The sequence below is a fragment of the Moschus berezovskii genome, chromosome 14 (genome assembly GCF_049115385.1).
Source record: "Moschus berezovskii isolate FMDL1 chromosome 14, NW_MosBer_1.0, whole genome shotgun sequence".
Classification (NCBI taxonomy): Eukaryota; Metazoa; Chordata; class Mammalia; order Artiodactyla; family Moschidae; genus Moschus; species Moschus berezovskii.
In genome coordinates this window covers 83,107,508-83,132,313 of record NC_142473.1, presented here as the reverse complement: position 1 = coordinate 83,132,313, position 24,806 = coordinate 83,107,508, and the positions used below count along the sequence as shown (strand labels likewise).

General features: G+C 38.4%; 2 protein-coding genes and 2 pseudogenes across 2 annotated transcripts; all 4 read right to left on the bottom strand.

Annotated features, from left to right (window-relative positions):
- Positions 1–286: 286 nt before the first annotated feature.
- On the bottom strand, positions 287–1,241 carry LOC148775687 (olfactory receptor 10AG1-like; annotated as a pseudogene).
- Positions 1,242–11,253: 10,012 nt separating this feature from the next.
- Positions 11,254–12,078, bottom strand: LOC148775686 (olfactory receptor 5F1-like). Its single transcript, XM_088843406.1, has one exon. It carries the CDS (start codon positions 12,076–12,078, stop codon positions 11,254–11,256), a length of 825 nt encoding a protein of 274 aa, XP_088699532.1.
- A 3,535-nt stretch (positions 12,079–15,613) lies between these two features.
- LOC129554096 (olfactory receptor 5F1-like) lies at positions 15,614–16,446 on the bottom strand (annotated as a pseudogene).
- A 5,897-nt stretch (positions 16,447–22,343) lies between these two features.
- LOC129554095 (olfactory receptor 10AG1-like) lies at positions 22,344–23,288 on the bottom strand. The gene has a single exon (XM_055422735.2). It carries the CDS (start codon positions 23,286–23,288, stop codon positions 22,344–22,346), a length of 945 nt encoding a protein of 314 aa, XP_055278710.2.
- Positions 23,289–24,806: the final 1,518 nt, after the last annotated feature.

Here is a 24,806-nt window from a genome sequence, read left to right as displayed (position 1 = left end):
TAATCTCACTGGAAAGAGAAAACATAGGCAATGTTCTGCAAAATTAAAAAGCAACAACAGTTCACAAGACCCATTCATGAATGCTATGTGTTATATTAAAGATTTCAATACCCTGAATAGAGTTTGAGATTATATTTTTATTTAAAATAACATCAGACTTCATGTGATATAAAAATAACAGATCATTTACCTATAATGTGAAGTCACAGCTAATGGGAAAATAACAAATTATTGAGTGGAGACTGTAATGAATAAGAAAAAAAAATTATGAATTAATAGCTTTAAATCACAGTCCAATCAATTTTAGTAGGAATTTTCTCAAAACCACTATAACATCTTTGTTTCTCAGACAATATACCATAGGGTTAAACATTGGTGTGACAATAGTGTAAAAAATAGACAGAAATTTGTCCATTCCTATCAAATGACTGGCCTTTGATCTTAAATATGTAATGAATCATCTGAGCCAAAGAATAAAGCCAGAACCGCGAGATGGGAAGAGCAGGTGGAGAAGGCCTTGGCTTGCCCAGTGGCTGAAGGCAGCTTCAAGGTGGTCTCAGTTATTCTCACGTAAGATCCAAGAATCGACGTAAAAGGAACTGTGACAACTAGAACATCAGTCACATAAACCATTATCTCAATCATAAAAGTGTCCCACAGGCAAGCGGAGGCACTGGAGGTACATCTCAGAAGTGATTAGACTGGTTAGAGCCACAGAAGGGTAGAGAGAAGATCTGGTAGGTAAATCTTAAGTACGTAGTAATTCCACTGACCCAACAGCCAGCGGCCAGTTGGACACACAACCTACTGTTCATGAGGAGAGGGTACAGCAGTGGGTTGCAAATGACGACATAGCTGTCATAAGCCATTGAAGTCAGAAGAAGGCACTCAGTGACCCCAAGCACCAGAAAGAAATACATTTGAGCAGCACAGGCCAGAAAGGCTATATTTCTAGTTTCTCTACTAAGATCTGTTAATAACCTGGGGACAGTGACTGATGCATAACATATTTCCAAGGAAGAAAAATTCCCTAGGGAAAAATACATGGGAGTCTGGAGGGAAGGATCGATCTTGGTTATTATGATAATGAGATAATTTCCCATCAGAATAATTATATACATGATCAAAAGCATCCCCAAAAGAAATCCTTGTAGGTCAGGAATATCAGAGAAGCCAAGCAAGATGAAATCTACCAGTGTAGTCTGGTTCCACTATGGTGGATTTTACCCTCCGGACTCCATCTGTGAATGAAATGTTTGAAGTTACTCACATGCACCATGTCCAGCAGCAAAATTGGACAAAATAAATCAATGATTTCAAATCAATTCACATGATAGCTACCCATTTTTTTTGTATTTTTGTGAATAAATCAAATCCAGCATCCTAAAATACCACAATGTAAAAATAGAAAATAATCTTAGACTCTTTCTTTTGGCTCACAGTTAAGATTATGGGTTTATTGCATAACAGTAAAATGGACAACAACAAAAGAGAAAAAATATGTTGTGTAGCCTATTTTCAGGATAAGAATTGCTCTAGGTAACAGGGGGCATTTTCTTCCAAAAAATGTTTCTCTTTCCTGATCAATTTGGTTTCTATTAGCTTTTTATTTGTATTTTTCTGCCTTGAGCATCTTAAGTTTCAATTTTTGTATGTTTTTTTTTCCCGTTTTCTTTGATGTTTCTCTTGTGAGCTGCATCTCAAATAACCGAAGCACAGTGTGATCAGTAAGACTCCACTGACAGGCCCAGTTCAACACCACCCTCTCCACCACCACCATTCTCTAGAACACTCTGTAAGAAAGAGATTTAAACTTTCATCAGAAAAATAAGAAATATGTCCTTGCCATCATCATGCAAATTCCATGTGATATGCCACAGAAGTATATAGTACAAATAAAACATCATAGCAAGTCATATGTTCACTTGAAGTTTAGAATATGAAATAAATAAGAATTTGATGTAATGTGTCCTCAACCTCATTATGGCTGGTCCCCAACAATCTTAACAACTCAACTTATATTTTACATGTTGTGCCTTGAAAGGTATTTAGACAATTTTGAGGTCTTCGGCAGTGATTAAACAAGAAAAAGGGAAAAAATGGGTATGAAACAGTCACAGAGCTGACAACAGACAAATGCAAGTCAGCTTTTGCATATTTTTCTACCTCTGAATATGTATTTATGAATATGCATGTGTACTTATGAAAATACACAGGTATTGTGAATGTGTAAAATGTATTATAGACATGTGAAAGTCATGTAATATCTATTTAAAATATCTATGTCTGAATAATTATCAGAAAGCAAGTGCCAAATGCAGTATCTCACTCACAGTCTTAAAAATGAGAGTCTGATTTCTTGTGGTTACAGCCTGTGTATTTCAAGTTCAGGAGATTTTTCTCATTAATGAATTTGGCTGAAAGGAACTTTTATTTTCTTTTTTTCATTCCTTAATTATAAAGAATACATTACTATAAAATAAGCTGGTTAAAATACTTCCTGCTTACCTTCTCTTTTTTATATTGTGAAGGAGTCACTATGCCTTTCTCTTTTGTAATGAATATTGCCCTATGTAATATACATGTCTGGTTTGAATTATTCAAGTAACTAATTCAGTCCTTAGTATTGTCCCTTGAAGCTCATACCTTAAATCAATCAGTGCACTTCAATAGAAATGGTCTGCTTCAACTGTGGAGGCATCTCTTCATGACAAACTACATTTTTAAACAATAAACTGCTTACTGAGACAACTTAAGAAATAATCACAGCCTCCTCTGGGTCAGTTAGTGCTGCACCAGTTTCTCTGTCCATGAAATATGGTCTGCAGAGCACCAGCTACCTGCCTATGGCCCTTTACGTCTCCAAGTGCTCTGTATCTTTGCAGAGTAGGGTAATCATCCTCTTAGGGAAGGCCGTTTAAGATATTCACAGTCTTAAATTTGGGCAGTATCTATTATGCAATCAGTGCATACAAAATTTAAAATTATTAAAATACCATTCCTTAACCACCCAGAATGGAATTTGGAAAGTATCTAGAATTCACCCATCATCTAGTTTGTTTATGAATTAAGGTCCTCTCTTCACACCATATATAGAATTTGTCTTTAGTTAAAAGTTACATAAGAGAGATTATAGTGTTAATATTTTGCAATATGAACTTTGCTAAACTATATAAAATAATTCATGCATTCAGCCTTTATGTGTTGAAGCATTCAGTAAAACCTAACCTTATCAGTCAGATTAACCGAAACTCAATGATGGACCACAGCTTTGTCTAACTCAATGAAACTATGAGCCATGCCTTGTATGGCCACCCAACATGGATGGGTCATGGTGGAGAGTTCTGACAAAATGTGGTCCACTGGAGAAGGGAATGGCAAACCACTTTAGTATTCTTGTCTGGAGAACCCAATGAACAGTATGAAAAGGCAAAAAGAGAGGACACTGAAAGATGACCTGCCCAGGATGGTAGGTGCTCAATATGCTACTGGAGATCAGTGAAGAAAGGACTCCAGAAGAATGAAGAGACGGAGCCAAAGGAAACACAACACCCAGTTGTGGGTGTGACTAGTGAGGGAAGCAAGGTCCAATGCTATAAAGAGCCATATGGCTTAGGAACCTGGAATGTTAAGTCCATGAATCAAGGCTCATTGGAGATGGTCAAACAGGAGATGCCAACAGTGAATGTCGACATTTTATGAATCAGCAAAATAAAATGGACTGGAATGGGTGAATTTAACTCAGATAACCATTATATCTACTACTGGGGGCAAGAATCCCTTAGAAGATGGAGTAGCCATCATAGTCAACAAAAAAGTCTGAAATGCAGTACTTGGATGCAGTCTCAAAAATGACAGAATGATCTCTGTTTATTTCCAAGCAAAGCATTCAATATCACAGTAATCCAAGTCTATGCCCCCACCAGTAATTCTGAAGAAGCTGAAGTTGAATGGTTCTATGAAGACCTACAAGATTGTCTAGGACTAATATCATAAAAAGATATCCTTTTCATTATAGGGGACTGGAATGTAAAAGTAGGAAGTCAAGATACAACTGGAGTAACAGGCAAATTTGGCCTTGGAGTACAGAAGGAAGCAGGGCAAAGGCTGATAGAGTTTTGCCAAGAGAACGCACTGGTCATAGCAAACACCCTCTTCCAACAACACAAGAGAAGGCTCTACACATGGACATCAGCAGATGGCCAACACCGAAATCAGATTGATTATATTCTTTGCAGTCAAAGATGGAGAAGCTCTATACAGTCAGGAGAAAAAAAGAGTAGGAGCTGTCTGTGACACAGATCATGAACTCCTTATTGCCAAATTCAGACTTAAATTGAAGAAAGTTGGGACGATCACTACAGCATTCAGTATGACCTAAATCAAATCCCTAATGATTATACAGTGTAAATGAAAATATATTTAAGGGACTAGATCTGATAGATAGAGTGTCTGATGAACTATGGACAGAGGTTCGTGACATTGTACAGGAGACAGGGACCAAGACCATCCGCATGGAAAATTAATGCAAAAAAAGCAAAATGGCTGTCTGAGGAGGCCTTACAAATAGCTGTGAAAAGAACAGAAGCGAAAAGCAAAAAAGAAAAGGAAAGATATACCCATCTGAATTCAGAGTTCCAAAGAATAGCAAGGAGAGATAAGAAAGCCTTCCTCAGCGATCAATACAAAGAAATAGAGGAAAACAATAGAATGGGGGTGACTAGAGATCTCTTCAAGAAAATTAGAGATACCAAGGGAACGTTTCATGAAAAGATGGGCTCAATAAAGGACAGAAATGGTATGGACCTAAGAGAAGCTGAAGATATTAAGAAGAGGTGTCAAGAATACACAGAAGAACTGTACAAAAAAGATCTTCTCGACCCAGATAATCATGATTGTGTGATCATTCACTTAGAGCCAGACATCCTGAAATGTGACGTCAAATGGGCCTTAGGAGATCACTATGAACAAAGCTACTAGAGGTGATGGAATTCCAATTGAGCTATTTTAGAAGATGTTGTGAAAGTGCTGCACTCAATATGTCAGCAAATGTAGAAAACTCAGCAGTGGCCACAGGACTGGAAAAGGTCAGTTTTCATTTCAATCCTAAGAAAGGCAATGCCAAAGAATGCTCAAGCTACCACACAACTACACCTATCTCACATGCTAGAAAAGTAACACTCTAAATTCTCCAAGCCAGGCTTCAACAATACGTGAACTGTGAACTTCCAGATGTTCAAGCTGGTTTTAGAAAAGGCAGAGGAACCAGAGTTCAAATTGCCAACATTGGCTGGATCATCAAAAAAGCAAGAGAGTTTCAGAAAAATATCTATTTCTGCTTTACTGACTACGCCAAAGCCTTTGACAGTGTGGATCATGATAAACTGGAAAATTCTGAAAGGGATGGGAATACCACACCTGAACTGTCTCTTGATAAACTTGTATGCAGGTCAGGAAGCAACAGTTAGAACTGGACATGAAACAACAGACTGGTTCCAAATAGGAAAAGGAGTACGTCAAATCTGTATATTTCACCCTGCTTATTTAACTTATATGCAGAGTATATAATGAGAAATGCTGGGCTGGAGGAAGCACAGGCTGGAATCAAGATTTCCAGGAGAAATTTCAATAACCTCGGATATGCAGATGACACCACCCTTATGGCAGAAAGTGAAGAAGAACTAAAGAGCCTCTTGAAGAAGGTGAAAGAGGAGAGTGAAAAAGTTGGCTTAGAGCTCAACATTCAGAAAACCAAGATCATGGCATCTGGTCCCATCATTTCATGACAAATAGATGGGGAAACAGTGGAAACAGTGGCAGACTTTATATTTTTGGGCTCCAAAATCACTGCAGATGGTGATTGCAGCCATGAAATTAAAAGACGCTTACTCCTTGGAAGGAAAATTTTGACCAACCTAGATAGCATATTAAAAAGCAGACATGTTACTTTACCAACAAAGGTCCATCTAGTCAAGGCTATGGTTTTTCCAGTGGTCATGTATGGATGTGAGAGTTGGACTGTGAAGAAAGCTGAGCACCGAAGAATTGATGCTTTTGAACTGTGGTGTTGAAGACTTTTGAGAGTCCCTTGGACTGCAAGGAGATCCAACCAGTCCATCCTAAAGGAGATCAGTCCTGGGTGTTCATTGGAAGGACTGATGTTGAAGCTGAAGCGCCAATATTTTGTCCACTTTATGCAAAGAGCTGACTTGTTTGAAAAGACCCTGATGCTGGGAATGATTGAAGGCAGGAGGCAAAGGGGATGATAAAGGATGAGATGGTTGGATGGCATTACCGGCTCAATGGGTGATCTCCGGGAACTGTGATGGACAGGGAGGCCTGGCATGATGTGGTTCACGGGGTCGCAAAGAGTCGGACACGACTGAGCGACTGAACTGAACTGAGGGCTGATGAGGTACTTTTATTGTGGGAAATGGTCACTATATTTACATACAGTTTCTTTCCAAACATGTTCCTCTCTTTTCATTCTCAATTTTATCATACATAAAATGAACCACAAGGGAAAATATGATGGGTTTATAATTCTTCATCTATTTTACCTATGTTAGTCAGTCATCAAATTATGCTTACTTTTTCTTCTAAATCTTAATTAATTTCACTCATTTCCTTCTATTTTTATGGGGAATTTAAAAATTTATATCTTTGTATACTTTTTATATTGACATATGCTTTATAAACTTTATTTTTGGTACTTCACTTCCATCAATCTCTTTTTATTCAAAGACAGTTTTTTTCTATGAGGTAGATAAAATCATGCCATTTTCTCCTTAATTCCCTTCACTATCTCTTCTTGGATTTCATGATTGTACCATGCACCGTGAAAGAGACTGAAATACAAATGCAATTCTCTTTCATTTATCTTTTTCCATAGTAGCCCAAGTGTATTTCCGGTTTTTCTTCCCACTTGCATGACTCAGCTCTTGGCAGTGAAATCGGAAAGAACACATTCAGGATGATCCTGGAAACCATGAACCCACCAGCGTCACAGCCACCTGGACCTGAATGACTGTTAACAGTGGAGTTGTTCACTGGGGAGGACAGGCGTTTGAGAAACCCCGGGGAACAGTGAAGGACAGGGCAGCGCGGTGTGCTGCAGCCCTGGGGCCACAAAGATTCGGACTCGCGTGAGCAACTGAACGAAGGCAACACAGCTAGCTTCACCCTAACCCTGGGGTGTTGTCCTGGAATGCCCTGCTTTAGAACCCTCAGGTCTCAGAAGTGTAGGAGATTCCCGTCTTTGTCATCGTTTAACCAGTTAGTGTAGAGGCATTGTTCTTGTTCTCCTCTCCCTCTGCATAAATTGTCCAAGGCCATTCTCCACCCTTACCCTCCCATTCCACACGATCGTTATGTACCGCGCGGCCGCACTCCCCTGGCCACGAGTTACTGATTCCACAGTGCCTGTTATACCACGCAGTTCAACCAGGCCATTTACTGCTACTGTGTGAATAAGAACCTAAAGGACATCTTTCTGTCTGCCTCTGTAGTCGTAATGTTTTTACTCTTGGGAATTGTGTTCCATTTTCCCCTCCATATTGAATGGACAAAATTTGAGCTCTGATATCAGGGACATGAAGTAGAATCATGCATATGTGTAACAGATCTATGTATTTTAATCTCTCCTGTTTTCCTTTACTAGTGAGTTAATGATTGACACACACAACACAACCATTGTTAATAAATTATATTTAAAAATTTTATTTTTTACAATGTAACGTTTAAGTGATGAGACAATTTCAGGAAATTGAATGTTTTGAACCCAATTTATTAGCTCAGAATTTTTGCCATGTTCATCATCAGATTGATGTCTTGTTTGCAAAACTTTGAAATCCCGTGGCCAATAATTACTACATTTCTTTAGCAACAAATCTAAGGAGAATAATACTTATTATATAACTAAAATATTCCAAGGACTATTTTGAGACTTAAAGGTGGTGGGTGGGTACGTGCAATGTTTCCATTTTAGGACTAATATTACAACACTTAAAGAGAATTTGAGCATTTTCCTGCCAAGGCTATAAATTGTATCTCACATTAGCAAAAAACGACCACATTTCTGTTTTCTGGTGCCACAGTTCTATTTGTCAGATATTCCATAAGTTTTAATAAAATTATTTGCCTTAAAATTGTTCCTATAAAGATATACATATGTCCAACAAAGCTCTAATCTCTACAGATTGAATATTCTCACATCAATTCAATTATTTCGTATTAGAATATTTTCTGTACACCTACCCATTTACATTTTACCTTTTGGACATCATATGTTTTCATCTCTGTCCATATTAATTATGAATTAATACATTATGTTTAATTTGAGCAGTATAAAGTGAAATAAGATTATTTCTTCACTTAATTTCATACTAACCTTTATCTAATTATTGCTTACAAAATGTATAATTTTCAGTTTTCAGTAGACCCATAAAATTTCTCTTGTGAAATTTCTGTTTAGCAAACTAAATAAACAAATCATCATTCATATATTAATATCAAACACTTTCTGCATATTTTTTTGCCTAATTTCAGGGCTCTGTTTCTTAGTAATATCCCCATTTTTGGTTATTTATTTGGATCCATGTGATTATTGAATATGGATTATATCATTCCTTGCAACTTGCTAACTTCTTTTTCCAACTTTTCCAAACCGTGCCATTCCCAGGTATTATAAGCTTGATTTATCTGACCTAAACACTAATTAATATAGAGCAAAACAAAGCCAAAGGCTAGGTTTCAAAGTTCACTACTTTCAGTGAATAAATAATTTATAAAGAGTTGAATAGGGCAAAACATGGATTGATAACTATATATTTGTAAAAAGTGGCAACATTAAACATTCAAATGAGATAAAATACTTGGAAAATTAGACAAACAGGAAGTAGTGTAGTGTATAGCAAACAGGCACAAACAGGCATAAAGGCAGTGGTGACGGTTTAGTCTCTAAATCATGTCCGACTCTTGTGACCCCATGGACTGCAGCCCACCAGGCTCCTCTGTCCATGGGGTTTCACGGGAAAGAATACTGGTGTGGGCTGCCATTTCCTTCTCCAGGGGATCTGCCAGACGCAGGGACTGAACCCAGGGCTCCTGCACTGCAGGCAGATTCTTTACCAACTGAGCTATGAGGGAAGCCCTACTAAGAAAGAACATACAATAATTTTAAAAATACGTTTTACAAAAAATGCAGGTTAAAAATTAGTCTAAATGCATATAAGGAGCACATGTTGGTTTTCATTCATATGTATAGTAAGGTGATTGGGTCTTATTTTATAAGCTTAAATACTATTCTGTGTTTTAATATTTTATGGTTATGAGCACACACTATGCATCTGCAACAAGAAAAATAGAATTAACTGTACTTAAAAAAAAATCTCCCAAAGTGTTAAATATTTACCAGCTTAATTAGATTAGATTAATTAAATGCAGAAGGCTGAATTAGATAACAGTGACATGGCTCTAAATGCAGTATGTCAAAACATCCAGATCTCAGAATAACCGTATTTCATCCTGAACACAATGTTTCTATTCCTAAATTTTACTAGAAAGTAAAGCATTTAGTGGAAGGAGTAGAATATTTGTATTTGTTAGTGAACTATCTTGATCTGACAAGTACCTATGACAGAGAAAGCAGAAAGGGACCAACCAAAGAGCAGCTGGCTGGTGCAGCGGAATGCAGGTGAGTACTTAGTGAAGGAGTGGATCTTCGCTGAGATCAGCCTGATCAGCCTGCTGCAGGGCCTCCAGGAACAGAAAAAATGTGGACTGAGAGCAGGGCCCAGGGGTGGACAGACAGGACGAATGACTACATGAATGTTCTTCGGACCACAGAAGGCCATGGATGCTTGACCTGAACGACCTTTGTGACAGATCATGATCTGTCCGGCCACATCCCAGACGACTTGAGCATCACAGCTTCTATCAGGCACAACTTCAGCAGAAAGAGCAAAGGGAGGCCGTGGAGAATCTCCCTTCAAAACTGTTTGTGAGTCGATCTTTCTAGCAAACCCTGAGCCCCACTAACTCTATCCAGAGTTCTGATACGCCAGTTCCTAGTCCACCTTCGTATTAACTTTAGCTTTAATATTAGGATTAATTTTGATTCAGTTCAGTTCAGTTCAGTCGCTCAGTCGTGTCCGACTCTTTGCGACCCCATGAAAATCAGCACGCCAGGCCTCCCTGTCCATCACCAACTCCCGGAGTTCACTCAAACCCACCTCCATCGAGTCGGTGATGCCATCCAGCCATCTCATTCTCTATCGTTCCCGTCTCCTCCCGACCCCAATCCTTCCTAGCATCAGACTCTTTTCCAGTGAGTCAACTCGTCGCATGAGGTGGCCAAAGTATTGGAGTTTCAGCTTTAGCATCAGTCCTTCCAATGAACACCCAGATTACTTACTGTTCATTGATAGATTTCAATAATATGTATGTTACATCCATTCAGTGTCAACATCTGTCAGGTAGAGCTAATTAAATTCTGGAGTAGCTTAATGTGTGTGAGGTGGCTTTGAGTGTAAAAATCATGTGGAAGACAGAAAGTGAGAAAAGAATAGGAAATTTTTGAGAAGGAAAGAAGGCAATAGAAGAAAAACTATTGTCAGTGGTGCACGCTAATCAGAGAACAGTTTTCTAAGTTGCATTTTTTATACAAATTCATAACTTCTTTTTTAATGAATATATTTGTAGGAATAGCAGAGAAATAAAAGTTGATGTGTTTACTGCTACTATTAAAATGATATTCCTGAATTTTGATTTAAGCATATCTCCAGGAAATTACTCCATGAAATAAAATGGGAATCTATTCAAAACTAAAAATATGGCATATGTGCTATATAACAATTTATTACAAAACATAAATGGTGAAAAAGTATGCATTGGAAAACATAAACTGAAAATTCTAAGTTCTTTACTTGGCTAGTTTCATGTGATACTGTTATTTTTGTCTTTAAATACTTAATAACTTCATTTCCCTAACTAAGATTACTTTATGAATAAGCACAGATTCTGATAATACAATGGAAATATAAAATAATCAGGTGAAAATTTATAATTTTATAACAGTCTGATACACATTTTATATCAGTTGGTTTATATCCAATTGGATACAAGTACTTGAGTAATAATAAATTAATTAGAAAATATTAATTAATTAAATCAATTAGAAAATATTCTAATGAAAAACTGTAAGCTTGATCCACACTTTAAAACGTCAAAACATGCTCTGTTTAGTCAAGAAAATTAAGGCAACAATCCTAGAAATAAAGGGACTATTTTCCTAGTAATCACATTCCATAAAGCCTTCTTCACTTCCTTATTCCTGAGGCTGTAAATCAGAGGATTCAGCATGGGGATCACCACTGTGTAGAACACAGAAGCCACCTTGTCCTGATTCAAAGAGTAGCTGGAAGTAGGTCTCAGATAAGTGTAGATGGAGGTGGAATAGAACAGGATGATGGCTGTCAGGTGAGACGCACACGTGGAGAAGGCTTTGCGCCTCCCCTCCCCTGCATGCATACGGAAGATGGAGAAGAGAATGTAGCAGTAGGAGGTGAGAATCACCAGCAGAGTTCCGACCATATTCACACCAGCGAAAGTAGACACGATGCTTTCATACAGGCGTGTGTCAGAACAGGAGAGCTTAAAAAGTGGGGGGCTGTCACAGAAGAAGTGATGGATGGCATTGGAACTGCAGAAAGGAAAGCTGCTTATGCAACTTGTGAGAACCATGGAGTTCAACAGCCCTGCTGTAAAAGCCCCTGCTGCCATTTTCAGGCAGACCGTCCTGGACATGATCAAGGAGTAAAGGAGAGGCTTGCATATGGCCACATAGCGGTCACGGGCCATTAACCCGAAAAGGATGCATTCGGTTGTGGCCAAGGCTATGAAGAAGTACATCTGCAGAAAGCAGCCAGCAACGGAGATGGACTTCTTCTCTGATAATAGATCCACCAGCATCTTTGGGGTGATGGTGGATGAATAACAAGCATCCACAAAGGACAGGTTAGCCAGGAAGAAGTACATGGGTGTGTGAAGTCGGGAATCAGCTCTGATTAAGAGGATCATCCCAACGTTCCCCACAACTGTAAGTGTATAAATCACAGAAAAAAGGCAAAAGAGGATAACCTGTAGCTCCGGTGTGTCTGCTAATCCCAACAGAATGAACTCTGTCAATGAAGTATAATTTTTCTGGCCATTTATTACAGACATATTATGCATCAGCTTGCATTAGATGGAAACATTTCACTGTTCTATGTTGACATGAAGTAACAGGAATGTTAACGAGGTTAGTGACATGTGGGGGGAAAAGCTTTGGATAATAGAGTACAGTAAATAGAGCAGCTGAAATAATGTAGAAATTAGTGAAAACATGAGTATACGTTGGAGTTTATTAAGCAATTCTCCGTACTAAATGTGAGTTGAGGCATCCGCAAATCCTTGGTCTAAATCCACGAATTTCACTTCACTTTTGAGCAAATGCAACATTCATGTTCCTTCTTTCTCCTATTGCCCATATCCAAAATATAAGTTTCAGAACTAACCTTGCTGACGTCTTTCCCATTTTCTGAGGAGGTATTTGTTTAACTCAAATGCATTTTTTTTTTTTCTCACAAAGTCGATTCTTTATGACTTGCCACCCGGACATCACTTTTGTGTTCTCCAAGGAGCAAACATAGCCTGTTTCAAATAACCAATATTTTGACACGTATTATATTCTTGAGAATTATTATGTAGTGTTTTAAAAGTTAACCACACACTGTTTTCATATACAAAACACATTATCAAATCAGGGCCCTACAGTAGCGGTCACTACACCTGTCCTCAGCAGGGAACAATAGAGACAGCAGCAGGTACCCAGTAACATCCTTCTCAGTACTGATTCATCTGGTCTATCGTTTTCTTTCTTATCAGAATCTTCTCTATTAACTCAGTTGAGGCATAAAAATTATAAAGGGACAATTTTCATGTTTGAAGTGAAGTGAAATCAGAGATAGTATGGATTCTTTCTGTGCAAAAATTTGAGACACATCTTGAATATATAAACAAGTTGGATTTTTTTTTCCTGAAAGAGGGTTGGGTAACCATGGGGACTAGACTATAGCTTTTAATTGTGAGTCAATCCTCTAATGGCAGAAATTCCATTCTCAAAAGTAATTAAAATATGATCACACACAGGTAGATGGAATCACACACTGTGTAGATTTGCATCATAACTTGATTATATATCTCTGTGTTACATTAAAGTTGCTTTCCAAAGATAAAAAAATTTTAATTGGATATTTACTTGCCTATATTTAGATAACTTTAGCATATTCCAAAAGGGTATATAACCCACTACAAAATTATAATTCCCCTCTATGTATGCATATATCTGAGTGTGTGTGTGTGTAAATGTGTCTGTATGCAGCTCACCACATTTCTGGGTAAGTTTAACATGAAATCCACCACTATTTGAGTGAAATAAATTGGAAAAGATGCTGACTACTAAGTTCATGAATATTCTTCTGACCAATGTGAATTATGTGGGCCACAAAGGGACCTAGAAGTCTGAGCTGGATGGCAACTTTATGACAGGTCATGAGGTCAGCTTTACCACATCCCAGTTGACGTGAACATCACAGCTCCTATCAGGTGCCACTTCAGCAGCAAGTGCAAGGCAAGGGCCTTGGAGAATTTCTCTCCAAAAACTATATAATATAGTTGCCATCTTAACACGAGCTGACCCCTTCTCAATTTCCTCCTGAATTCTATCAAGTCACTCCCATTCCACTTTCATATTAAGGCTTACTTTTAATATTCAGATTAACTTTAGAGGATTTTGTTGGTGGTTGACAGAAGATTACCATAAGCAGGAAATCCATGAGTCTATTATACAGAATCTGTCAGTTTTACCATTAAACCCTGATATACCTGTTTTGGAACTATGCCCTGATTACACATAACTGAGTGTGTGTTTATGCGGCTTTGTGTATATGTATCACTCTGGAGGAGAGACTCATAGAGGATGGGAAAGGTTGAAGAAGAAAAGAAAGGAATAGAAAAAAACTGGTCCAATTGTGCTTTTTAACCAAACAGCTGTTTTCTGTATAGAACACTGCCACACAATTCATATTTATACGTTAGTGAATATGTATGCATTTGTGAAAATACAGGAAATAAAAGTTGAAGAGTTTACTATTACATTTAAAGTAATATTCTTGAATTTTATTTAAGCATATCCCCAGGAAATGATTCAGCAAAATAAAATGGAAATATATTATGAATTTAAAATATTTTGCCACCGGTGATATATATCACTTACAAATCATAAATGGTGAAAACAAATGCATCAAAAAAGGGAAAATTCATTAAATGGTTCGTTTCTTGTGACCTTGTTACTTTTGTCTCTATATACTTAGTCCTTTATTTCCCTAATCTAAATTTCTTTATAAATAAGCCCTATTTTAGGGACCTAGTGAAATATACATTGATTAGAAGAAAGCTCTATGCTCTTACCTAATGGGGATAAATTATATTCATCAAATAAATGCTGTATGATATTAACTTATATGCAAAGCACATCATGAGAAATGCTGGAATGCATGAAGCACAAGCTGGAATCAAGATTGCCGGGAGAAACAGCAATAACCTCAGATATGCAGATGACACCACCCTTATGGCAAAAAGTGAAGAACTAAAGAGACTCTTGATGAAAGTGAAAGAGGAGAGTGAAAAGTTGGCTTAAAGCTCAACATTCAGAAAACTAAGATCATGGCATCTGGTCCCATCACTTCATGGCAAATAGATGGGAAGCAGTGGAAACAGTGGTTGACTTTATTTTTGGGGGGCTCCAAAATCACTGCAGGTGGTGATTGCAGCCGTGAAATTAAAAGACACTTATACCTTGGAAGGAAAGTTATGACCAACGTAGACAGCATAAAAAAGCAGAGACATTAGTTTGCCCAGAAAGTCCGTCTAGTCAAAGCTATGGTTTTTCCAGTAGTCATATATGGATGTGATAGTTGGACTATAAAGAAGCTGAGTGCCAAAGAATTGAGCTTTTGAACTGTGATTTTGGATAAAAGTTTTGAAAGTCCCTTGGACTGCAAGGAGATCCAACCAGTCCATCCTAAAGGAAATCAGTCTTGAATATCCATCGAAAGGAATGATGCTGAAGCATCCGATCCTTTGACCACCTGATGTGAACAACTGACTCATTTGAAAAGATCCTGAAGCTGGGAAAGATTGAAGGTGGGAGGAGAAGGGGACGACAGAGAATGAGATGGTTGGATGGCATCACTGGCTCAATGCAAATGAGTTTGAGTGAACTCCGGGAGTTGGTGATGAATAGTGAAGCCTGGCATGCTGCAGTCCATGGGGTCACAAAGAGTTGGACATGACTGAGTGACTGAATTGAACTGAACTATTAACAGAACATGATTACATAGATAATGCTCTGAAGGAAATAAGATGGACCAGTATTTCAAATTTCAAGACATAGTCTATTTAGTCCTGAACCACTCACAAAATAAAGGAACCCTTTTCCTAGTAATTACATTTCATAAACCCTTTTTTACATCCTTATTGCTGAAGCTGTAGCTCAGAGGATTCAACATGGGGATCACCACCGTGTAAAACACAGAAGCCAGTTAATCCTGAGTCAGGGAGTAGCTGGAAGTAGGTCTCAGATAAGTGTAGATGGAGGTGGAATAAATCAGAATGATATCAGTCAGGTGAGAGGCACATGTGAAGAATTCTTTGCACTTTTCCTCCCTGAATGAATACAAAAGGTGGAGAAGAGAATGTAGGAGTTGGAAGTGAGGATCACCAGTGGACTTCTGACTGTATTCACACCAGGCACTATGGACAAGATGATTTCATACAGATATGTGTCCAAACACGAGAGCTTAATAATTGAAGGGAAGTCACAGAAGTGATGGATAACATTAGAACTGCAGAATGCAAAGTTGCTTCTTCAACTTGTTTGAAACTTGGAGTTCAGCAGTCTTACAGTGAAAGCCCCTGCTGCCATTTTCAGGCAGACTGTCCTGGACATGCTCAAGGAGTAAAGGAGAGGCTTGCATATGGCCATATAGCGGTCACGGGCCATTAACCCTAAAAGGATGCATTCGGTTGTGGCCAAGGCTAAAAAGAAGTACATCTGCAGAAAGCAATCAGCAAAGGAGATGGTCTTCTCTGATCATAAATCTACCAGCATCTTTGTAGTGATGATGGATGAATAATAAGCACCCACAAAGGACAGGTTAGGCAGGAAAAAGTTCATGGTGTGTGAAGTCGGGAATCAGTCCTGATTAAGAGGATCATCCTAACGTTCCCAACTGTAAGTGTGTAAATCACAGAAAAGAGCAAAAAATGGATAACCTGCTGCTCCAGTGTGTCTGCCAATCCTGAAAAGATGAAATCAGTCAGTGAAATATATTTTTTTCTGGCCATTTATTATGAATAAATTAGTGTGTGTGCTTTCAGTCGCTAAGTTGTGTCCAACTCTTTGTGACCCCATATGCACTGTGGCACACCAGGCTTCCCTGTCCTTCACAATGTCCAGGAGTTTACTTAAATTCATGTCCATTGAGTCAGTGATACTATCTAACCATCTCATCCACCACCATCCTCCTCCTTTTGCCTTTAATCTTTCCCAGCATTAGGGTATTTTTTTTCCCAGTGAATTGGCTTTTCGCATCAGGTGGTCAAAGTATGGCAGCTTCAGCATCAGTCCTCCCAGTGAATATTCAGGGCTGATTTCCTTTGAAATTGACTGGTTTGATCTTGCAGTCTAAGGGACTGTCAAGAATCTCCTCCAGCACCACAATTCAAAAGCATCGGTTCTACAGCGGTTAGCCTTCTTTATAGTCCAGCTCTCACATCCACACGTGACTACTGGAGAAACCATAGCTTTGACTATCCAGACCTTTGTCGGCAAAGTGACGTCTTTGCATTCTAATACACTGTCTAGGTTTATCATAGTTTTCCTTCCAATGGTAACATCTTTTAATTTCTACTTAAACTTACACTAGGTGTAAATATTTCCCTTTAAAAAGTTTGCTGGACATAGTAGAAATAGTAATAAATAATATTAATAAATTATTAATAAATATTAACAAAGTAAGTCAAATATGAATAAAAACTAAAGACAACAGAGCATACTAAATAAAGTTACCAAAGCAACAGGAAAGTTAGTGTACACGTGAATGAGCATTGACATATATTAAGCAATTTACTGTGTTGGATCTTGGTTGTATGACTCTCAAATAATTGATCTAAATCCACGTTTCACTTCTGCTTTTTGAAAGGCAACATCTATGTTCTATTCTTTCTCTCTTAGCCCACATCCTAAGTACAGAACTATCTTTGCTGAAATAGTCACAGGTATTTGAATTAACTAATGGATTTTTTTTCTTATAAAGATAGCTCTTTATATTCTTCAAACCCAAATTCATGCATCACCACTCTGAAATCACTTTCTCCGATTTGAATTAACAAATGGATTTTTTTTCTTATAAAGATAGCTCTTTATATTCTTCAAACCCAAATTCATGCATCACCACTCTGAAATCACTTCTGTGTTCTCCAAATAGCAAAAATAACCCATATTAAATAACCGCTATTTTAACATTTTTCATGTTCTTAAGAATATTTCTATAGTTCAGTTCAGTTCAGTCACTCAGTCATGTCTGACTCTTTGTGACCCCATGAACTGCAGCACGCCAGACCTCCCTATCCATCACTAACTGCTGGAGTCTACCCAAACCCATGTCCATTTAGTTGGTGATGCCATCCAACCATCTCATCCTCTGTCCTCCCCTTATCCTCCTGCCTTCAATCTTTCCCAGCATCAGGGTCTTTTCAAATGAGTCAGTTCTTCTCATCAGTTGGCCAAAGTATTAGAGCTTCAGCTTCAACATCAGTCGTTCCAACGAACACACAGGACTGATCTCCTTTAGGTTGGACTGGTTGGATCTCCTTGCAGTCCAAGGGACTCTCAAGAGTCTTCAACACCACAGTTTAAAAGCATCAATTCTTCAATGCTCAGCTTTCTTCACAGGCCAACTCTTACATCCATACATGACCACTGGAAAAACCATAGCCTTGACTAGACAGACCTTTGTTGGTAAAGTAATGTCTCTGCTTTTTAATATGCTGTCTAGGTTGGTCATAACTTTCCTTCCAAGGAGTAAGCGTCTTTTAATTTCTGTAGTACTTTAAATCAGAAGACTGTTCTCTTTACACAGCTCACTAATGAATTAATGCCGTATACCTGCCCACAGTAGTTAATGACAGGGACAGCACCACACACTTAAGAGCATCTGTCTTAGTACTAACGTATCTAGTCTGTTGTTTCCTCTTGTATTATAATCACTATTAACTCAGCTGAGGCAGAAAAATAGGAAATTTGTCATTTCAAATAAAATGGTAGGCAGAGAAAATTTGAATTCTATCTTTGTAAAAATTTGAGACAACTTTTGAATACATGCTCATGGCTGCATTTTTATACTGGTTGTTCTTAAAGAAGGATAATAGGATTTCATTATAGAATCAATCCTCTAAAGTTGAAACTCCATTATCAAAAGTAATACATGTGATCACACACAGGTAGATGCAATAAAACACTATTGTGGAACTTGACTCATGATGTAGTTAGATGTAGATCTTTGTTACTTTAATGTTTCTTGCCAAACTTCCAAAACGGTTCACATCCCCAATCACGTTATTATACTTTCCTTAGTACAAGGAATTTATCCCATTCCTTTGCTAATCCAGCTCATTTCTTGAGTGAAATAAATGAGAAGGGACACTAACTACATCCACTGATAGCAGAAACACTCTACCTGAGCAAGTAGGGCAGTAATGTGAATATATAAACGTTTTTATGGTTTCAGAATTACATTTGTTTTTTCTTTTCCTTTTTCTTCCTTTTTTAAAGTTTATTGATTTTTTCTTTAAATTGAAGGATAATTGCTTTACAGAATTGTGCTGGTTTCTGCCAAATGTCAACATCAGCCGCAGGTATACATGGAAACTTATATCACCATATGTAAAATAGATAGCTAATGGGAATTACTATATGCCTCAGAGTCATATGCATTTGTTTTTTTGAAATGGTCTGTGATTCTTAACTTACATGGAGATTAACTACAGATTTTCCATATCACATACACAAGTCACAGGTGAAATAAATTACATTGGGTGTCCATATGAAAGGAGAGAATATTAACAGAAATAAATAAACTATAGGAACATTTTCTTTTGTTACTCTTTCAAGGCAATAGAAATAAAAGCAAAAATAAACCAATGGGACCTAATGAAACTTAAAAGCTTTTCCACAGGAAAAGAAAGTATAAATAAGATGAAAAGACAATCTTCCAACTGGGTGAACGTTTTTGCAAACAATGCAACCAACAAACACTTAATTTCCAAAATATACAGACAGCTCATATAGCTCAATAACAATACCACCAACAAACAGCCCAATCCAAAATTGGACAGATGGCCAAAATAGACATTTCCACAAGAAAGGCATACAGATGGCTAACAGGCAAATGAAAAAGTCTCAACATTCTTAATTATTAGAGAAATGCAAATCAAGACTGCAATTAAGTGGCACCTCATATAAGTCAGAATGGCCATCATTAAGAAGTCTGAGTAAGTGAAAGTCACTCAGTCGTGTCCAACTCTTTGTGACGCCATGGACTATATAATCTATGGAATTTTCCAGGCCAGAATACTGGAGTGGGTAGCCGTTCCCTTCTCCAGGAGATCTTCCCAACCCAGGGATCAAACGCACGTCTCCCATACTGCAGGCAGATTCTTTGCCAACTGAGCAACAAGGGAAGCCCATTAAAAAGTCTACAAATGGTTAAATGCTGGAGGTGTGTAAAAAAGGGAACCTTCCTATATTGTAGGTGGGAATGCAAATTGATATAGCTACTATAGCAAAAAATATGCAGGTTCCTTTATAAACTGAAAATAGAGTTGCCACATGATCCAGCAATTTACTTCTGGGGATATATCCAAACAAAATTATAGTTGGAAAAGATATATGCACCCCTATATTCATTGTGGTCCTTCACTTCTAAACCATCTGCCCTATAGTGTATCTACTAATTAAAAGCTCTAAATTGCTTTGTTAACTATCAGTCTTTGTAAAACATTTTGTCCTCATTTGTAAAGAAATTTCATTCTAATATTAATAATATTTTTCATGTAAGCTTATTTTTACAAAGCATCATTGAACTTTTCCCTCTAATATCAGAGGAAAACAGATCTCTTCACTTGCCAGTATTGACCTGGATTTTTGAGGAAGGATATCCCAGGGGCTTCCCCAGTGACTCAGATGTTAAAGAGACTGATGCAGTGCAGGAGACAACGGTTAGATCCCTGGGTTGGAAAGACCCCCTGGAGTAGAAAATGGCTGCCCACTTCAGTATTCTTGCCTGGAGAATTCCACTGACAGAGGAGTCTGGTGGGATACAGTTCATGGGATTGCAAAGAGTCAGACATGACTAAGTGACTAACACTAAGAAGCATGTTGCAAAGCAAACAATAATACATAGAGTGCTAAAAGGTATGTTCAGAGAGAAATGCCCAGTTTAAAATAAGACTTAAGTGGTCAAAACCAAGGAAACAGTTTGGGAAGGTTTTCTATGCATGTGACTCAGTGATAAAGAATCTGCAATGTGGGAAACCTGGGTTTGATCCCTGGGTTGGGAAGATACCCTGGAGAAAGGAAAGGCTACCCACTCCAGTATTCTTGCCCGGAGAATTCCATGGAGAGAGGAGCCAGGTGGGCTACAGTCCATGGAGTCACAAAGAGTTGGACACGGTTGAGGGACTTTCACTCAATGGGACTCAATGGATTCTATGCATATTATGATATAGAAGTGATCTTGTACCCAGGAAATCAATGAGTTGGCCATTGTGGAAAATCTTTGGCACCAACACTGACCCCAAAATGTTTCTTTTCCTATAAAATAAGGCAGTCTTTTCATACCCTCAAGCAGTTAGTGTGTTATGAGATGAATACTATATTCAGAAGCCAGCATATATGGAGGCATCCCCAGATCCTTCCCTCTCTAATTCTTATAGAAACAGGGCCATGGGTAGGAGCATCTACACTGATTCTCGTCCTGTAGGACTCACAGCTTTCTATACACACTTAGAGTACAGGTGCCACCCTTTTTCATCAGCGTGGGCACATCTATACTGGCAGCTTTAGAGGCTATCCCCCAGTACCGTCTAGTTTCCTCACCCTAGAAACTGGTTTCCAGTGTTGTCTTCAAGAGAGGTGTTTTGCGGTGAAAAAAAACACAAAACAAACCTCCTGATCTGCTTTGCCACATTTCACGAGGAAAATCTGGAAAACACTTTATGAACTCAAATGCAACAAGTTATTATTACTTCTTCCCATCATTCTGCGAAGTCATCAGAGGTATATCTACCCTAAGTTAACATTTTATGTCTTGAAAAATGATGTCATATTTTCTGTTCAAGTGCTTATCTTCAAATGGGACAAAAAGTACTAGGCCTGCTATACTTTGTTATAAGTCATTATTTTAGTCTAATAAAGTAGATTTGATGTCTATTATTTTTTAGACAATATGTTGGCACTGGAGATATAGGCTTGAATACTCTCATTTAATCAGAATATGTAGGCAGTGGGACTTCCCAGGTGGTTCAGTGGTGAAGAATCTGCCTGCCAATGCAGGAGACATGGGTTGGATCCCTGGGTCAGGAAAATCCCATGGAGGAGGAAATGTCAACCCACTCCAGTATTCTTGCCTGGGAAATCCCATGGACAGAGGAGCTTGGGGGCTGCAGCCCATGGGGCTGCCAAGGGACTGAGCAACGGAGCAGGCATGCACACATGTCGGCAATGTTCCTGAATGTTAAAAAGCAACAACACTAACAAAACCATTAATAACTGCTAGGAGGGCTTCCCTCATACCTCAGTTGGTAGAGAATCTGCCTGCAATGCAGCAGACCTGGGTTCGATACCTGGGATGGGAAGATCACCTGGAGCAGGAAATGGAAACCCATTCCACTATTCTTGCCTGAAGAATCCCATGGACAAAGCAGCCTGGCCACAAGAGGCAGACAAGACTTAGCGACTAAACCAATACCACCATGTGATTTCAATACCTCGAACTGAGTTTGGGATGAATTTGCTATTTAAAGATAGCAGGAGGCTTTACTTAATCTAGATATATGATATCACTTATCTATAATAATTAAGATTCAGAGAAAAATTGGGAAAGAACAGAGATTAGCACATGGAGACTATAATAAATAAGAAACAAATTTTATGAAGTGATGGTTTTGAGTCATATTACAACTCATTTCAGTAAAAATTTTCTCAGTGCCACCATAACATCTTTATTTCTTAGACAATATATCATGGGGTTAAACATTGGTGTGACAATGGTATAAAAAAGAGAGAGAAATTTGTCCATTCCTATATAATGACTGGAGTTTGGTCTTAAATATGTAATGAGTCCTGATCCAAAGAATAAAGCCACAACCATGAGATGGGAAGAGCAGGTGGAGAAGGCCTTGGCTCTCCCAGTGGCTGAAGGCAGCTTCAAGATGGTCTCAATTATTCTCACGTAAGATCCAAGAATCAACATAAAAGGAATGGTGACAACTAGAACAGCAACTACATAAACCAATGTCTCAATTATAAGTGTGTCCCCACAGGCAAGCTTCAGCACTGGAGGTATGTCACAGAAGAAGTGGTTCAGCTGGTTTGAGCCACAGAAGGGCAGAGAGAAGATCTGGTAGGTTAACACTATATGCACTGGAACTCCACTGACCCAACAGCCAGCAGCCAGTCGGACACACAGCCTACTGTTCATGAGGAGAGGGTACAGCAGTGGGTTGCAAATGGCAACATACCTGTCATAAGCCATTGAAGTCAGAAGAAGGCACTCAGTGGCTCCAAACACCAGAAAGAAATACATTTGAGCAGCACAGGCCAGAAAGGATATATTTTTGTTCTGACTGCAAAGATCTATTAATAACCTGGGGACAGTGACTGATACATAACATATTTCCAAGGAAGAAAAATTCCCTAGGAAATAGTACATGGGAGTCTGGAGGGAAGGATCCATCTTGGTTATTATGATAATGAGACAATTTCCCGTCAGAATAATCATATACATAATCAAAAACACCCCAAAAAGAAATCCTTGTAGGTCAGGAATATCAGAGAAGCCAAGCAAGATGAACTCCATCAATGTAGTGTGGTTCCACTGTGGGGGATTTTGTCCTCTGGATCCCATCTGCAAACAAATTCAGAAATCACTACAATTCATTGGACCCAGCAGTGAAATGGGTTAAAATAAATAGATGATTTTAACATCACTGACAGAATATAGAGAACCTGTCTGCCAATGCAGGAGATGTAAGACACACAAGTCCAATCCCTGGGTTGGGAAGATCCCATGGAGGAGGGCATGGCAACCCACACCAGTATTCTTGCCTGGAGAATCCTATGGCCAGAGCAGCGTAGGGATACATGGGGTTGCAAAGTGTCAGACATGACTGAAGGGAATTAATGCATGCTCACACACAATATAATATATATATATATATATATATCCATTTAAAATTTTATTTGTTTTGTGTTTAATATATATCAAAACCAATATCCTCAAATTCTACAATGTAAAAACAAAAAAATCTTGAGTTCTGTTCTTTTGACTCATGTGAGAGATTTTGAATATATGAATAACACAGCAAGACAGACCACAGTAAAATAAGAGCAAGCATGAAAAGTAGCCTATTCTCACGATAAGAACAGCTCTAGGTAACTTGGGACATTCTCTAAAGAAACATACTTCCCCTTCCTGGTCTCCATTTGCTTTTTAGCTGTATTTTTTTCTGCCTGCTGCTGCTGCTGCTGCTAAGTCGCTTCAGTTGTGTCCGACTCTGTGCCTAGCACCTTCTAATTTGCCATTAGTTTATGAGTCTTTCACATCTGATTTGAAGTGAGCTCCATCTCAGATAACCATCTCAGATAACCAAAGGGCATGGTGATCATAACACTCAACTGCAAGATGGAGCTCAGGTCAGCTTGGGTCACTCACTCGCTGGGAAAGAGGCTTAGATCCCAGATAGAAAAAAATTAGAACGCTCTTCTTGCCTCCATCATAGAGGACAATATTCCACTTAATATATCATAGAAATTAATATTAGAAATAAAACATCATAGCAGGTCACACGTTCACTTGAGGTTTAGAACATGACATAAAGTCAGTAAGAATTGTTGGAATATGCCCTCACTCCTACCATGGCCCCTCAACAATCTTAATGACCGATATACCTGTTTACCAAATTTTAGACCTTTAGAAGTCCTTAAGTAAGACTATGGGGGCTTCCCAGGTGGCTCAGCGGTAATGAATCTGCCTGCGATGTTGGGGAGATGCAGGGAACGCGGGTTCAATCCCTAGGTTGGAAAGATCCCCTGGAGAAAGTAATGGCAACGTGCTCCAGTATTCTTGCCTGGGAGATCCCGTGGACAAAGGAACCTGGCAGGCTACAGTACACACTGTCTAAAAGAGTCAGATATGACTTAGTGACTAAACAACAAAAACTAAAAGATTATAGCCTTCACAGGGTAACTAAAAAAGAAAAAGGGAAAATAAAATGTCTAAGAGAATTTAATCTCAGAGTTCATGCCAGACAAAACGTAAGATGTCCATTTGTATGTTTTCTTATCTTTAAATATGAGTTTCTTAATATATGCATTATATTAGATATATGTATAATGTATTGTGAATGATTATCTTATAAATATC

What these genes read in the sequence shown, in the direction of transcription:
- LOC129554095 (XM_055422735.2), bottom strand. Translation starts at nt 23,288, where the DNA reads ATGGGATCCAGAGGACAAAATCCCCCACAGTGGAACCACACTACATTG.
- LOC148775686 (XM_088843406.1), bottom strand. Translation starts at nt 12,078, where the DNA reads ATGATCCTCTTAATCAGAGCTGATTCCCGACTTCACACACCCATGTAC.